The sequence below is a fragment of the Papaver somniferum genome, chromosome 9 (genome assembly GCF_003573695.1).
Source record: "Papaver somniferum cultivar HN1 chromosome 9, ASM357369v1, whole genome shotgun sequence".
NCBI classification, from domain to species: Eukaryota; Viridiplantae; Streptophyta; class Magnoliopsida; order Ranunculales; family Papaveraceae; genus Papaver; species Papaver somniferum.
In genome coordinates, this window is record NC_039366.1 from 2754678 (window position 1) to 2772262 (window position 17585).

At 36.8% G+C, this 17585-nt stretch overlaps 1 protein-coding gene across 1 annotated transcript; it reads left to right on the top strand.

Moving 5' to 3' along the window:
* The first annotated feature begins 3846 nt into the window (after nucleotides 1–3846).
* Nucleotides 3847–5750, top strand: LOC113313505 (protein INVOLVED IN DE NOVO 2-like). The gene is made up of 4 exons (XM_026562289.1): nucleotides 3847–3984; nucleotides 4360–4962; nucleotides 5067–5210; nucleotides 5358–5750. The coding sequence occupies exons 2-3, from the start codon at nucleotides 4389–4391 to the stop codon at nucleotides 5192–5194; spliced, it is 702 nt and encodes a 233-aa protein (XP_026418074.1). The 5' UTR covers nucleotides 3847–3984; nucleotides 4360–4388; the 3' UTR covers nucleotides 5195–5210; nucleotides 5358–5750.
* The last annotated feature ends 11835 nt before the right edge of the window (nucleotides 5751–17585 follow it).

The window sequence follows — 17585 nt, forward strand, 5'->3', positions numbered from 1 at the left end:
AGAGTGTCTGAAACAGAGCAAAACAGAGTGCGTGAAACAGAGCAAAACATAGTGCGTGAAACAGAATTAAAAACAGAGTACGTAACCCATTGCAGATCCTTCACCTCTGCCTCATGCCAACCACAACTTCCATCACCTGCACATCTACTACCCCAACATACCTCAAAACCTTAAGATGCCACAAACAAAACCATGAAATGTAAGACAAATGTCTACACAAAGAATTCCTCGGATTAAATTCATCTAGTTATTCTGACCACTTATGCAGCCAGTTTCAATCCATTGAAAAATGTCTCAAGATACTTACTTTACCAGCAGCCTCCGCATCAAGTCGTTTCTTTGCGACTTCCTGATCAAATTCTGGTAGACGCCGCAGGAACTCCTCAGCAATACCAGGGAAAAAATTCATAAAGTTTATATTGAGTAGCTCAGTATTAAGTAGTTGTACATCTATAGGTTTCTCATCTTATTTTCAATGGTTCTGGCACAAGGCTGTCCACTTGGATATCAGAAAGCTCCAGTCTTAAACCAGATTCTCTAGCTAGAATTATGACCTGCAATCAAATAGCTACCTTATAAGAATCTTACCACTCAGAGCTTGCAAAACAAGCTACAACCTGATAGTCAGTGGATAAGGATAAGGATGGGGTTGGCACAAAGGTTTCTATCCATAAACCAACCCGTCTCCTGATTGGAGGCTCCGGAGTCCTGACATGAGGGAGGGAGGGAAAGGAATTCAATTACCTTTCTAGCCACATCCATTCCAAACAGATCGTCTCTTGGATCTGGCTCGGTATAACCAGCATTCTTGGCTTCTCTAACGACCTCGCTAAAAGTCCGATCTTCTATAAAGTTGTTGAAGATATAACTTAAAGTCCCACTGAAATTGGCAGACAAAAAGAGAGACATTACAGCTTCTTAATTTCACCATATCATAAATATGTTAAAGATTTCCAGGTATCCTGAAAACCATTTGGTTGGAATAACATTCAGGCATGTAGCTTATAACCACCAGTTTCATCCTAGTTTAAACATGCTGAAACAATATACACCAAAAATTAAACCTAAATAAAACTGATATCACCCTAGTTTGTATTATACTAAACTTGGATGAATCCATTTTCATCCTAGTTTAAACATGCTGAAATTATATACAACACAAATTAAATCTAAGTGAAACTGGTTTCATCCTAGTTTATATTATATTAAACCTGGATGAAACTAGTTTTCATCCTAGTATAAACATGCTGAAAAAATATACACCACAAACTAAACCTAGATGAAAACCAGTTACATCCTATCTTAAAGCTAGACGAAAGCCAATTTCTGCATGTATCGGATGAAAACCAGTTACATCCTACCTTAGTACCTTACATCTAGATGAAACCCAATTTTTATATCTCACCCTTTGGAGACACTATAAGAATGGGATTATCCAGATGAAAACCAATTTCATCCAATATAGGTAATCACTAAAATTAGGACCACCAACAGATGAAAACCAGTTAGTTTCATCCAATAGAGAATCATTAAAATTAAGACCACCAATGGATGAAAACCAGTTTCATACAATAGAATTAATCAATAATTTCATTACAACAACAGGATGCAAATCAGTTTCATCCAATACAGATAATCATTTAGTTAACATCCTAATTTCATTGTAGGATTAGAATCACCGGGTACTTCAAACACATAACTCCCACAAATTTATACTAAAATAAAGAAACCCAATTACATTCGGGTGTAATTAAATGAAAATAAAATCAACCAACTGGATGAATCAATCATGTAATTTTGAAAATAAAATCAATACACAGTTAGGGTTTGGAAACTTACGAGTTTTAAGAGACATCTTGTGAAATTTATCGATTTAACCCTAATTATCATGCTGGAGTTGGTGTTGGGTGTTTGCAGACGGCGGAGAAACCATTTTCAACAATGAAGTCTTCAATTTCATCTGTAATGATGTTGTTGATGTAAAAAGGGGACAAAGATGATGATACTGTTGATGTAGACGGTGGAAATATATGATGAAGACGGTGGAGAAACCATTTTCAGCGTTGCAACAAGATGATTGTTGGGGAGAAAACAGAAGTGGGAGAAATAGATCGATGGTGGTGTTGGCTTTTTTTAGATCTGGTTTATGATTGACGGAGAAGACGAGAAGAAGATATCCCTTCCAAAAGGATAATAACGTAACCTCCTCATTTAAAGATTCCATTGGCTATTTCACCCGAGGCCGAATCCTAAATGTCTATATGGCCCAAAAAACTCACCTTTTTGACTATATAGCCCATTTTCTGCAAAATCAAACAACATTACGAAATAAAATTACGACCGAAACACTAATTAACTCTACATATTAATTGCTAAAACCTCTTTGGATATCTTCGTAACTTCGGATCCATCTTCAACACTCGAATCCACTTCATCATCATTTTTTATTTCCTCCACTAACTGCAATTGCAAAAGCTTCTCTCAGTCGGATTGTAAAAGACAAGAAAACAGAGAAACCTTGACGAACAAATTACTGTATACCTCGGGATGTTCCTCTATCCTTCCATCAAGTTTGCTGATCTCATCTTGAGGCTGCGCCTTTAACTCGAGCATTTTTCGTTAGTTTTTATTTCCACTTGTTCAGCAATATTGAAGTCATGTAACTGTTTCTCAAATGTAGATGGGAAATCCAGACAGAGGCCTCTCCTCGACTCATTAAGAGCTCTACCGATATGGATTCATAAAATTGGTTAAAAAGATCAAAATCAATAATTTCTGGATGAAAAAAACGTGTAAATTTTGATACTGTTTAAATGGACAAAAATTAAAAAAATACTGTTTAAATGGACAAAAATATAAAAATAGTCATGATATAACTAGTTTTATCCTACCCATTTTCAAATATTTTTTCTTATTTTTAATTTATATATCAGGATGCATCCAGTTTCATCCTTGCTATTTTTTAAGTTTAACGCGCGATGAACCCAGTTTCATTCTTGCTTTTTTTTTGTCCATTTCACCCATACTAATTTTTACTCGTCCATTTAAACCATGTTTTAATTTTTTTTTGGACAAATGACTCATTTTCCGATAAAGATTTCATTTCGTATACCAAGACTACTGGCAACCAGTGGAGAGAATACTTACAGGATCCATATTGGAAGCCGTTCAATTTGATTCAGGTTGGCTATGATCAGTTCAAGGTATCCTAATGATAGCTTAATTGTTACTACAGGTAGTCACTATTTTGCAAGACATTGTCCAAAAGATTTCTTATGCATAATTGAAATTACGTAGATGAAATTGTATCCTAGTGACTGTGGAAAAATGGTTGAGGGTTTTATTTTGAAAGACGTTGTCACATCATTCCTTTTAAATCACCCAACAGCCCACCATTAAGGTAATTCTCAAAGTATTGTTTTCTGCTGAACCATTACTATGGGGATTACTAAACCAGGATATTATCCAGTCCTTAATACTGTCACAATTTACAGCAACCTCATCCACATTAATATTTAAGCTTCACCAAACTGATCTTGCATGCGGAAAAATTTAATACATGGTGTCAAAACTCTTATTGCAACTAGGATTTCACTTATGTGGTTAGACCAACTCTTATTCGGTTAGTTGACAAATTGTTGTTCATGCGAGTAAAAGTTCAGTCTTCCACATACCACGCTTACAAAATGAAAACACTAGGACACCGCTTATCCAGTGTCAAGTTTTCTTGTAGTGCACAAAAACAGCCCTTATCCCATGACCTTGGTTGGGAATAACTCAAACAATCCCCTCTCGAATAAAATGGGCAAGAGACCCCAAAGGAAGTTCTATTCTTCCACTATTTTGCCCTAAAATCCCCGATTTATGAAGATTTAGGGTTTTCGGTTTGATCCCAGAGTCCAATCTCCGTCGGGTCTGCTAGGATTTCTTTGTTAGGGTACTAACCCTAGGAGTCGAGGACTAAGCTCCTCAGATTCTCCATCAGTAAGTTGATTTCACTTGATATTTATATTCTTGTTGTTAGTTATAAATGGAATTGTTTTGGCAAATTTTGATTTCAATCTCTCTACCAACCCTATAATTCTAGGGTTAAAATCCTAACATTCTCCATTAGTAAGTTGATTGATTTCCTTTGAATGATATTTATCTGTCTGCTATTTGTTATAAATGGAATCATTTGGTGTATTTATAGCAAATCGTACTTTAGTAAATGGTAAATTTGGCGAAAATATTGTGTATTTATAGCAAATCGAGTTTATTGATTTTTTAGCTGTTGCTTAGAAATCGAATTGGGTTTTATTTGTTTGGTTTGTTCAGAGTATTGTGGGTGTATTGATCCAATCACTGTCCTCATCTCAGGAATCGTATAATTCGGAAGCAATTGAGACATGGGTGATCATGATGAGCTTCCTTTCGTGGGGAATGTGAATCAAGATGAGTTTGTTTATCCTTGGACCGTTATAATTAAGAAACCTTGTACCAGTGATTTGGGTAATGACAGGAATTATGTCGAAGAATGTGGGATGGGGTTACATAGCAAGTTGGTATTAGGACATGGGTTTACACATATAAAAGTTCATCCTTTATGGAATCAACAAGATCATTCGTTAAGTTTTTTTGTCCGATTCAAGAAAGACTTGTCTGGTTTCCACTATGCAACATCTTTGGCAAAATCGTTTGAATTGAATGGTCGCGGAAAGAAGGATTGGTTTGGAGAAGGTGAGAAGACGAGTCGTCTTTATGGATGGATGGCAGTAGAGGATGACTACATGACTGAAGGTGTAATTGGTGAATACTTGCATCAACTTGGGAAACTCCAAACAGTTGCTGGAATTTTGTATGAAGAGGTCATGGAGAAAAACCGGATACTTAAAAAGATTGAGTGCATGTATAATGAGACCAGTTTAAGATTCTCGAACCAGATGGATAAGAATGATAGACTTGAGCGGAAACACAGCGATGGTATATATGCTCATTAAGAGATCCAGATATTTTTTCATTTTCATTTTGGTGATGTGCGATTATATGGTACTATAACTTATCCATGCTTGATTTGTATTTGGCAGAGTTAAGAGAGATGCAACAGGAGCACGACGAGATGAAGTCAGCATTAGATACTCAAAGGAAGGAACTCGAGTTTTGTAGATCAGAATTAGAAAAGCACAAGGCTGAGATTGAAGCCGCGAAAAAATAATTTTGGAGAAATCGAGGTATATTGAACTGAAATTCTGTTTTTTAGCTTCATGAGTTACTCATCATGTTCTTATGCAGCTTGACACCTAAATTAGCTATGTAGCCTGTCTATCGTACCTAAAATATGGAAACCTTGATAATTTTTATTTGCCGTACAATTGTAGGTTTGGACAACATTGTCACATCTCTTAGAAAATTGACTTTATAGAGGATGGATTGGCAGCTTGGAAGGTAGGAAATCTTGTTCTGCACTAATGTAGTTTGTTTTTTTTAGTTGGAATTCAGATTTGAAGGTTTATCTTTTTAGGTTTCTTTTTGCGCCCTCTGCTCTGGATATAGTTCATTAGTCTCAGTTTGCCATGTGGTTCACTGGTAGACTACATCATCCCTGAAATGTGTCTTATCATCTTATTTTGAAATGGATACATGGAAAGATATAATCCAGAGATACGAGTACATCAAATGTGGTGTGAATGTCTTAGCTTACATTACTGAAGTGTGCGCTATTTTGATGCTTATATAGTTATATATGTTTGCCTAATTGCATAGATCTTATTTATGTACCTTACTGTCAACTATTTAACTGTGTCTAGTCTGCTTTTTGTTTTTCCAAATGCCTGCTTTCGAATATTTTACTTTTGAGAATTTCCATGGTTAAATTTGTGAGAGGATGAATTATGGGCTAGAGGGGGTAATTTGTGTAAGAACTTAGCAGTACACTAATTAGTCTATTTTACTACCTTTTCACAAAAAAAACCCTGAGTGTTGTTCAAAGATTCATGTTGTCTAGTATCTTTTTTGATGAAGTGTAAAATTGATTCATTTGGCCAACAAAATTCATGTTGTCTAGTATCTTAGCTCATAATGATGAAGTGTTCACTATGTTGATGCTTATGTACATGGTTCTAAAAACTTGCGTCGTATTTGGGTAGGCTTTATGTTGTCACCGTCGAATACTCAATTGCGTGTAATCTGCACTTTTTTTTTCTGTATCCAGTTATCTGCTGTCGATGAGTTAATTTCTAAAAATTGCAATATTTAAAGTCATGGGATGGGAGGTGCTCTATAGGTTACGCCTAATTTAGGAAGGAACTTAACAGCACACTATTTAGTCTATTTTACATTGTTAATGGAAAAATCTTAGTGTTATTCATTGATTCATGTTGTCTAGTACTAGTGAATTAGTGAATTTTAAAAGTCAAATGGATCGACTGTACTACTAGGAATTCAAGAGTCTAAATGATGAGGGTAGAGTCGATCGTTTGAGTTAATGGATCGACTGTACTAGACAACTAGTGAACATTCACTAGTACTAGACAACATTTACTCCTTATAATGAGGGTAAAGTCAAACGGATGACTGTACTACTAGGAACATTCACCAAGTCAAGAGTGATCCTTTGAGTCTAAATTAATGGATCGACTGTACTTCTTATAAGCTATGTAATTTCTATGCATCTTCCATCTCCGAATTTTCTTAGTAAAACCTACTCAACTGTTGAGAGAAACTATGAAGGGATTTTTAACAAACTGCCACACTTGCAAATCCCGATTCAAGAAAATGCCACCGTTTTTTTCAGAGTTTATTAAATGCCACAACCGTTAGTTTTTCCGTCAGGACCCACACACTTGGTCTTTTTCGCTGACTCGGTCAAAATAATCTGTCGCGATTTACATATTTACCCTTGAAAACCCTATTATACTAGTCATGGGTTCACCATCTTTCCCCGTTAGTTCTCTCTTCTTCCTCTTTCCCCTGTTCTTCTCTTCTCGTGTTTCCGTGGGAAGATTTTATGATTATGATATCAGAAACTTAAGAGAAACGTTAAGAGTTGATTGTCGGTGATGCTGTTGTGATTGTTTGAGCACGGGATGAAGAGGATGGAGTTGTTGCTGTAGATCGAACATAGGAGTTCTGAAGTTAGGGTTGCTGTCAGATGTAGAACAAAGGGGTTGAAGTTTAATTAATGTTTTGATACCATTTTGAAGATAAATCGAAGAGCTAGGGTTTTTTCTGTGGAGAAAAGATAACTTAGGATGTCTTTGATTTGAATCCCGATTGGTGGGTCGATTTCAATTTGAAGCAATGGTTTGAGTATTAATTTGAAGAATTGAGCTGTATCCACAGAAAAAACATGAATTGAGCTGTTGTGATTGGTGGGTCGATTCATGTTTAAATCCCGATTCAATTTGAAGCAATGGTCGATTTCAATTTTTTGAATTGGGATTTACAAGTGTGGCAGATGGTTTGAATCGGGATTTAAACATGAATTGAGATGTTCTGATTGGTGGGTCGATTTCAATTTGAAGCAATGGTTTGAGTTCGTGGAGTTGAATAAATTGGCATGTCGTTCTCTGCTGAGTCTCGGTCGATTGAGGCAGTGCTAGTATCAAATGGTGGATGCCTACCGTTCCTATACAGGACTTCTTCAAACAGCAACCAAGGAATTGAATCGGGGGTTTTGATGTGATGTAATCTGAAGATGGGTTTTTGCCCAATTTGGTTTTGATCAAATGGTGGTCATGAATTACAGGAGACAGTGGATGAGATTGGGTTTAATGGCAGTTGTTCTTGCGAATTAGAAGACATGAGAATCAATGGGTGGCAAGTAGTGTTCGAAGTTCACTTGCATTGCGATGGGCTTGATCTGAAAATGGTGTTGATTGTTCTTATGGCTGATCGAGTGTAAGGAGGATAGAATTTGGGGTTCACTGGATATTAGATCCATGAGCTTTTAGACTAACTGATGAAGAATTTTAAATATACAAGGAAGAAGATGCTCATTCTGCCGTTCTCTTTCTCACAAATTAGCCGGATCAGTTGAAGGTGTTGTTCCGTCCAAGTGAGAAGACGGAGAGAGGCAAGGTGTATACGCTGGCTGATGGTTCAAGTAGAGTGGTGACGAGATGGAAACCAAAATCGCATTTGAGTTTTCTACCTGGCTGGATTGTATGGGGTATTTTGGTCTTGGTCGAGAAGCAATTGGTAGTAAACAAAGATGTTGCAGTCTGTTGGGCTTTATCTGCAAGTCGAGAAATTGGTATGGAGTCTCGTCGTTCTCATGATGGTTCATGGCAACAGAACAATGCAATGGTGATTGAATTGGTTATAGACGGGTACACTATGAATTTGAGGGTGTATATGTCTTTTACTAAGCTGGATAACCGCCACCTATGCATTAACTGATGGCAACAGTTTTTTTGGATGGAAAAGGTCAACTGTGTGGCATTAAATAAACTCTGAAAAAAACGGTGGCATTTTCTTGAACTGCAAATTGGAAGTGTGGCACTTTATTAAAATCCCCAACTATGAATTATTTGTTGGAGATGCTAGTGCAATATCTTGGTGGGGGGCATTTTTGGGCTGTTGCCGTGAGACTATGAGTATTGATGACAGCAGATTCCTCGAAGCAAGACCACTGGAAAGACACAAGTCTCTATTTAAGCTAAACCACTGGATTTTTTTTATCCAAGGAATCTTCCCAGTTTAGTACTTGAAACATGCATGTTGCATCGTACTTTTCATGACACTAAAAAACTACATTAAGGGAAAAAAAGTATTGCTTGAAACACTTCATAACAGATCAAAATGGAACCAATGATCGGGAAAAGAAAAACATTCTTAGAGTTGTAAGAACTTATTCATGCTTGTTTTATTGTATTTGTTAATATAAAATTAAACATCCAGCTACATAATGCAAAATGACCATCCCAATAGGACTCACCAGGAGCAGGAAAATATGATGTTAAACTTAGATGCTCAAAGGATGGAGCTCGGGCCTTAGATCATAACGAGCAAACCTAGATAAAGAGAAACTCAAGGTATAACAATGCATTTAGAATTCTGCATTTATATGGATATGAATTATTGTACTTCGTTGTATTCTTATTTCTTATAAATAAGTGTGCCATTATGTCTGCCCTGCTTAATCAAATATTATATTTGAACCATGATCTAGCATACAATGGCGAATGGAAGAATCTATAAATGCAGTTTTAGTTGGAAATTCATATTAGTAGGCCTTGTCTTATGGTTTTTGTTCAATTGCTAATAATTTATGCAATTCTTTGGTTCCTAACTCAACCTTAACCCTAAATTGGAACACACTAAACACTACTGTCCCGGTTAACCCTTACAGTGAAACAAACTATTGCCCCGACTAACCCTAAAAATGGAGGAAACTAAAAATTTCGGCATGGGATTACTTACTATATATATACATATGTATATATATATATATATACCCATAAACAAAAACCCTAATCTTAACATTTTGCGATGTATGATGGAAACAAGAAGTCAGAGTTCAGGAGGCTTTACAGAAGATCTAATCATCGAAATTCTCATATGGCTACCGCTGTTTTCTATCTTAAGATTCAGGAGCGTGTGCAAGTCATGGTATAACTAAATCGATCTTAACTTTATTAATGCGAAACTTAAAAATAGTAAACTACTCGTAAGAAAACAAGACCCAGTAAATCAAGAATACAATGTTGAATTCATATCTAATGAGAATGCTGTAAACATTGTGTACCCATTCGAGAAGCCCTGTGGAGGTATTCAAATTTTGGGTAGTTGTAATGGTTTGATTTATGCATGCTATGCTGGTTACATATGTTACGTTTTGAATCCATATACTAAAGAATATAAAGTAATATTAGCAGGAGTCAAGCATTTTGATCGATACATAACAAGCATCAATCATGGGTTTGGTTATGATTCTAAAACTCGTGATTACAAGTTTGTAAGAATTTTTTGTGAATCTTATACAGCTGGTCGTTCTTCTATAGTTGAAGTGTGTTCCTTAGATTCAGATCCATGGAAAACTCGTAGGTATAGCATTCCTTGTAAGATTTCTAGAGTAGAACCTGGGGTGCCTCTAAATGGAGCTCTCCATTGGTTAGCAACTTCGCAAATGTCTCAACAAGAAGTTATACTTTGTAGTGTTTCTCAGGATGGTTTCGAGGTATGAGTGATGAAAGAATATGGAGTGCGAGAGAGTTGGTCTAAACTATTCCAGACTGACATGCAACAACTTATGACAATGGGTATTGGATCCTGTCAATACATAAGGAGAGCTGTATATTTACAAAGTGGCCAAATCTTATTAGAGGTGCATGATCAGCATTGGGAAGTTGATGTTGTGAGAATCGAGTTGGAAGATAAGAAAGGGGAAGAGAAGAAAGGGTATGCATACATGAAGAATATCATACAGATAGTGCCGTACAATGAGAGTCTAGTTTCAGTTAACTCGGGTACTCATGTTGGAGTTGTGCAAGAACGAAAAGAATACTACGAAAGGCTTATTAGTAGAGTCTAATCTCAAGCAAGAAGATTCCTGCAGCTGGAGACGTTTGGGGTTGAAGTGTTCGTCATAGTTGATTCAATTTTTATTTTTTTTCTGTCATAGTTATATATATATTCCTATAAGCGCTACGATGAATTATGTGATCAGCGTATTTGAAATTCTACTTCTTTTTAAGTTACTAGGTCCTTTATGCCCGTGCGTTGTGTAGCGACTATAATGTTTCCTTCAAATGTTTGGTGCACCTATTCAGCAGAAAATAGGGGTCGTCAGTTAATCAAATAGTCTGTTGTAGCCATATATGTTAACCATGAGCTTCTGTTGCATACTGTATTTTATGTAAGATCTTGAAAATGTGAGAAGTGCTGGAGGAACTCAAAGAATACACGAGCTATAAGTTGAAAAAACTTGAAATAGCATAGAGTGCTAACAGAAAAAGAAGGAATTAAAGTATCCAAATTAGTTTTTGTTGAAACATTAAGCGTATGTCTTATTGGTTTTAGTCAATTGCCAAGATTTCAGTTCAAGGAACCTCATTGTATTTTGCTTTGATCTACTATTACTCTTAAAGTCAAAAATTTCTCATGTAGATTTGGTTTTTATCCCTGCTTAATTACATTGATCATGGATTACATTATGGGGTTCCTCGGTAAGCTATACTGTGCTCGAAAATGGAAATTTGTTAGTTTAAGATGAAATGGTTTACTGAAAATGAGGTATTGAAGGAAAAATCACCACATATGTTTGGTCGAACAACTTTAATGAAACCTAGATACTTGTTCAAAGAATTCCGGTGAATGTAGAACCATTGTTTAACTTTTGTCACCTTGGTTACCGCAGTTATGGCATGTTAGCATTTGTACCTCTCGTCAGTAACTACTAAATAGTCTTTCACTACCTGCCTCTTTGGGGCCAATTTTATTCTTAAAACAAAAATATTCAAAGATATCCCCACCCACTTGACCCGAGGGTGTCAAACCGCCGATGCAGAAATTATCTCTACTCTAGTAACCTTTTTCTTTACTAAAGCCTCATAAATTGTGAATTCAATGAATCCATGAATTTAAATGCATTGGTCTTAGGAATTCGAAACGATACAGATTTACTTATTTTGATAGTAATTAGGGCATGTAATTCCAATAAATTTTCTATCTCGGAACTTGCAACATGAATATTATTTAAAGGTTAAGGTTAAAACAGATTTCTTAGTAAAATCTGCAGAGAAATTTTCTTCAGATATTATTAAGATATGGGTGATTTCGAAGATGAGCAGTTTGTATATCCTTTTTCGCTTATTTTTAAGAAACATTTTGGAAGCAGTCCTGACCAAATTTACATTGAAGAATTTGGGTGCAAGGTAAAGAACCAGCTGGAAGGGCATGGGGTGATTAAACCATGGAAAGTTGAGTCTTTCTGGAATCGTCAAGATCATTCCGCAAGCGTTTTAGTCATTTTCACCCAAACAAACAACTGGCCGGTTGAATTTGCCGATGCAGCGTGGTGGAACGGAGCATTTGAATACAAGGGTCATGGAAAAAAAGCATGGTTCCAAGCATGTGATGATGACAGGAGCACTAGTAATCTTTACGGGTGGGTGGCAACCGAAGGCGACTACGTATCTAACTGTATGATTGGCGAACACTTGCGAAACTACACAGAGCTCAAAAATATGGTTAATATTCGTGATGAAGAGATAAAAAAAACTTTTTCCCATTTAACTTCGATGGATGCATCGGAGAATGATGGTATGTCGTATATGATTTTATAAAATACTCAAATCTTTTCGTTGTACGTTGAGGTTGGACCTACGTATTTGCACCTTGAGAAACTGACTCAGGCTTATTTTGTTGTATTTGGTAGAGATATTATCAAACACTAGATTTGTGCCCGTGGGCGAACTTAACTTCTCTTAAATATTTTACCCTTGTTTTCGATTTACTTTCCCCCTTGCTTCACTTGTAAATTCCAGCAGATTTGAGGAAAAAAATGTGGGCAGAACAAAATAATGAAGATTATGAATCCATAACTCATAAAACAAAGTTAAACCCATATCCTTAACTCATTAATAATTAAAGGGAAATACAAATACGTTCAAAAAGGTTAAACCAGAACAAAACTTAATGTTGCATGTCTTCTGTCCCTCGAAGAATTGAACCTAAATAAAAGTTGGACCGTGACCTGAAAATAACTGGAATGAAACAACAATGAAACAACAATGAAACTCATAGACATATGGTACTTCCAAAATGAACCGTCCATTATATTTGTTATACTCAGTTGCGTCGTTAAGCTCCTTAATTAAAAACAGGCAGAGGTCTTGCGCTTCCCATATTCACTACATTGATGTTCCAGAGCATTATTTTACTACTTAGCAGCCATGAATCAATAATAGGAAGAGAAATGAAACAATAGAGAATGCCACATTGAACCTCGTCCTAGGAGCATTGTAAGACCCATTTACATTAGATCTTAATGTGTAAAAGCTAAACATAAACTGTACACACAACTATCATGTTCAACTAACAGAATTTTCACTGAGTAAGTGTAAGTCATGTTGACGACTATATTTATTTCATGGCAGCATCAACCAACAGCTTCAAATTACTACCAATTTGCATACTTATTGTTAATTCTAAATAACCCAATGTCCCTATGCATGTGTATCTTGTTAAAACCTTTTTATAACTTCGCAACTATAGGCACAATAATAACTTGGTCAATCGGTCTAACCCCACATCAGTGGCGAAGCCAAGATTTCAAGAGAGCGTAGGCAAACTAAAAAAAAAAACGACACAAGACAAAGCAAAGCAAAACTCAACCAAAAAAAAAAAAAAAATCACAGCGCATAAGAGATTGTATTACAATACCAGACAAAAAGGGAAAAGGAGAGAAGATAACCCAAAACAATACCCATAAAAGCATCATTTAGCTCCTGTTATTATTATAACCAGCAGTAGCTTTCGATATAAACTTAAAACACATCGTGTTACCACACTAATATAACCGCATGAGTTCAATCAATTAGCTCAGACCAAGACGCCAATTTACTAAAATAAATTATTAAAATCACCATGTTAGCTCAATTAGACCCCAAATCTATTGACACAATTGGACACCTGTTATCATAGTTCAAACAGGTCAAGCTCAAGGAAGAGGGCAATACGTTTTAAACTTACTTTTGTATTTGTATATTTCTACGTGGCTTATGTGTCTGGTGATACGTATTGCCGTCGACACTCGTTACTTTCAAAAATTTCAAGGGTAGGCAAAGCTCATTAATTTGTGGTTTGGGCTTGCAAATCAGCACTACCAGTGGAGAAGTGGGGCAGCTGAGGGTAAGCAGCTGCCTACCCTTGCCGTGGGCTGCCTCCGCCCCTGCCCCTCATAGTTAAAAACTGAGAAACTATCTATAGGTTCCCATATAAGAGGGATGCACATCTAGTTTATGTGACCAAGATGCTTCTAGGATGCTGACTAAGTTAGAGAGCTATTAATTTAAGCGTTCCTGTGTAGTTTAGCCATAACATGCATTGAAGTGCTTCCGCATGTATCAATGGATTGGTTGTACTTGTATCAAGGGCTCGTAGAACCAATTATAAATATTTTGATTTTATCAGCATACATTGAATAATTTAGTTTATCAGGATATGAAAGGGAAGTATTAGAAAGAATAGATCATACCTCACCACACTGTAGGATCGAGTAAGAGAGAGGAGAGCACACGCGGAAGCAATAAAACGATTACATTGATAATCAGTTTGGTGTGTAATTCTTCATGACTTACTAACCTACTTATAGTCTCACAAACTTGATGATCACTCAAAGTACTTTCCTAATAAAAACAAACTCTAAATAAAGCACACTTCTAGAAACACAAAGAAACTCTTAATATAGTAAAACTCTAAAACAAGGAACCGACACATTTTCTCTTCTAGTTAACTCGAACTTCCAAATATCGCATAGTGTGTCAACTGTTCCTGTTGATCCAACTTGACTGCGTCAACTGCAGCAGTTGATCCATTCGGACTGGATCAACATCATATGTTGATCCACGAACCAAAACACCATATCTTGGTTTAACTTCCAACATCCTCCCTTAAACCAAGATATCATTCAACGAGAATTCCGTAACCCTCTTCTACTCCTCATCTTCTTCCATAGATCGACGTTAGCACGTCCTTGTCTTTTATCATTTTCCATTCCTCTTCTGCCATTGATAAACGTTAACACGTTCTTGTATTTTCTCATACTTCTTCAAAGAAACCACCAAACAAACCCTTAATCCTTGATACTCGATTATAACTCATCCCAACTTCATGATCACACCGGAATTCCGTCAATCAAACTCAAATAAAAAAGCAAAGCACAAACAGCAAACCAACTAAAACGAAGCAATCTTCTAATTTTGCTTAACAACAATCTTCTCATACCATAATGTTGTCATACCATAGCAACCAACACAAACTTCTTTCTTCTTCATCCCAGCGGAACATCATTCTTAACAAATCCTTAACAAGCTAGAAACACCTCATTGTGCTCTATTCAACTTGCTAACCAAACACAAAACCAATTTCTTAACTCATCACCGAGCATTGTAGATCAGCTTCTCAACACTTGTTTACCTACTTCACCCGCAGGATTTTCACTCAACTCTTCAAATTCCACCCTGGAATTTCTTCACTTCTCTAGCCAAATCCCCATTGGGATTGCTTCACACAACTCTAGCCAAATCCCCAATGGGATTGCTTCACTCAACTTGTAGACTTTACTCGCCTACAATCTTGTCTTACGCTCACAACCTTGTGACGTCTCTTCCACAACTCATAGGCTTAACCTCCTTTTGTTGTCTTCTCACACATCACCCCATGGTGATTACTTCTCTTACTACACAACCTTACTGTTGTATTTCTTCTTCTCTTCATATTTACTTCTTTGTTCCAGTCACGCTTGTTAGAGTCGAAACTTTCACACTTCTTTGTTTCAAGATTCTCTCACAATCTTTTTCTTATTGCGCTTCTGCCACAAGCAATAACTAACACAAAGTCTGCCACACTTTGTAAGATCTCCAAGTTTCTTCCACAAACTCTTCAATCACCATTAAGCTTAACATGTTTGAGCTTAAACTCCTACCATCCTCCCTTAAGCTCAAACATCACCATCCAACATTCCTTGTCATTCTAAGCCTTTGAACTCGATCAACTTTAATCAAACTATACCAGGCTTTCCCATCTGCAATACCAACTTTGATCTTCTCTTGCGTATATTTCGAATCCATAACTTAACCTTTTGAATCAACCACTCACCCAAAGCTTCTTCAAACACAACCTACATCAAATCTGCTTTCTGCAACGTCTCGGACAGAAAACTGTCACACTTACTCGTTCTTATAAACCTTTTCGTAAACACTTACTGCCCTGTGACACTTTCTTCTGTCACACTTCTGTTAAGCTGTAACAGTTCTTCTGTAACTTTTGTAACACCAATACTGTTACTATCTCCCAGTAACACTTTTGTCCAACTGTGACAATTATTCAATCACACTTCTGTGTCTTCACACGTAGCTTCCACACTTTTTTTTTCGGTTGGTTCTTACCAGATTCTAGGGTTGTGAAACCCCAAAACTCCAACATCGATCTCCGACAGCAGCACCATCTCTCTACGTCGACTGCAATAAACATCAACTTCTTCATCGTCGCAAGAACATGTCTTTAATGGCAGCAACTTGCGTTTCTTCTCAGTTCCATGTCCTTGCTAACGGCAGAAAAACACAATCCACCAGAACGATCCTCTTTTTCTTTCTTAATTTTTTATACTCTCCCTGGTTCTGAACTTTGAATACAATCACTCAAACCCTAGTTTCTGAATCATTGTTGTTGTAGCAGCAACAAACTCTTCCTCTTTATTTTCTTCGTTCCTTTATGACTTGCGAACTCTCGAGTCAGCAGCACACGAACAATTCGAACCTCATCTTTTCTAACCTCTTCGGAAGCAAGATACGGTGATTGATTTTTCTCGATTAAACATGCTTTACACCCCTGTTTATCACGCAACAGGGAAACAAGCAGATTAACTCAAAGCAACGAACCACAATGATCATAGCATGCTCACGCCATCTGTTTCTCCTGCAAAACTTTGTTTTCTCCGGCGAACACGATCTTAAAATCTCACAGACTCATCCTCCTTCATAACAGCAACGCAACAACACGAGCACCAGGTCTTAGAACAGCAACATACGGAAAAAACATACCTTACGTCTTCTTACGCCTTCTTCCCAGTAAACAAACGCAGCTTCTTTTTTTTAAACCCTAAAAATACCAACGCAGCAACAAGGCTTGACAAGCATTCAACTTCTTTCTTCTGGTGCCAAATTCTGTTTAATTAATCTCCAAATAACAGCAACGACTCTCGTAAAACAGCTCCTTTTAAAAACTTTGCGTAACTTTTCTTCTTTTCCTTCAACACCTTCACGAACAAACTTCTCCTTCTTTTTTTTTTTAACTCTCAAACCCTAACGTAACTTCTTTCTCCTTCAACTTTAAACCATCGGAACTTCACACATCTTCTTTAACTTTGCTCTTACTCTCTCCTTCTCCTCTCCCTTCCTCTCACCTTGCTCTGATACCAAATGTAGGATCGAGCAAGAGAGAGGAGAGCACACGCGGAAGCAATAAAACGATTACATTGATAATCAGTTTGGTGTGTAATTCTTCATGGCTTACTAGCCTACTTATAGTCTCACAAACTTGATGATCACTCAAAGTACTTTCCTAATAAAAACAAACTCTGAATAAAGCACACTTCTAGAAACACAAAGAAACTCTAAATATAGTAAAACTCCAAAACAAGGAACCGACACAATTTGCTCTTCTAGTTAACTCGAACTTCCAAATATCGTATAGTGTGTCAACTGTTCCTGTTGATCCAACTTGACTGCGTCAACTGCAGCAGTTGATCCATTCGGACTGGATCAACATCATATGTTGATCCACGAACCAAAACACCATATCTTGGTTTAACTTCCAACACACACGGACTGGATAACGATTTTTTAACTGATACCACGACACGCAGTAATAAGAGGTTTGCA

Excerpts from the sequence above, each read along its gene's own strand:
- LOC113313505 (XM_026562289.1), top strand. The coding sequence starts at position 4,389 with ATGGGTGATCATGATGAGCTTCCTTTCGTGGGGAATGTGAATCAAGAT. Across the intron at positions 4,963-5,066 it reads TGAGCGGAAACACAGCGATG|AGTTAAGAGAGATGCAACAG; the intron begins GTATATATGCTC and ends TGTATTTGGCAG.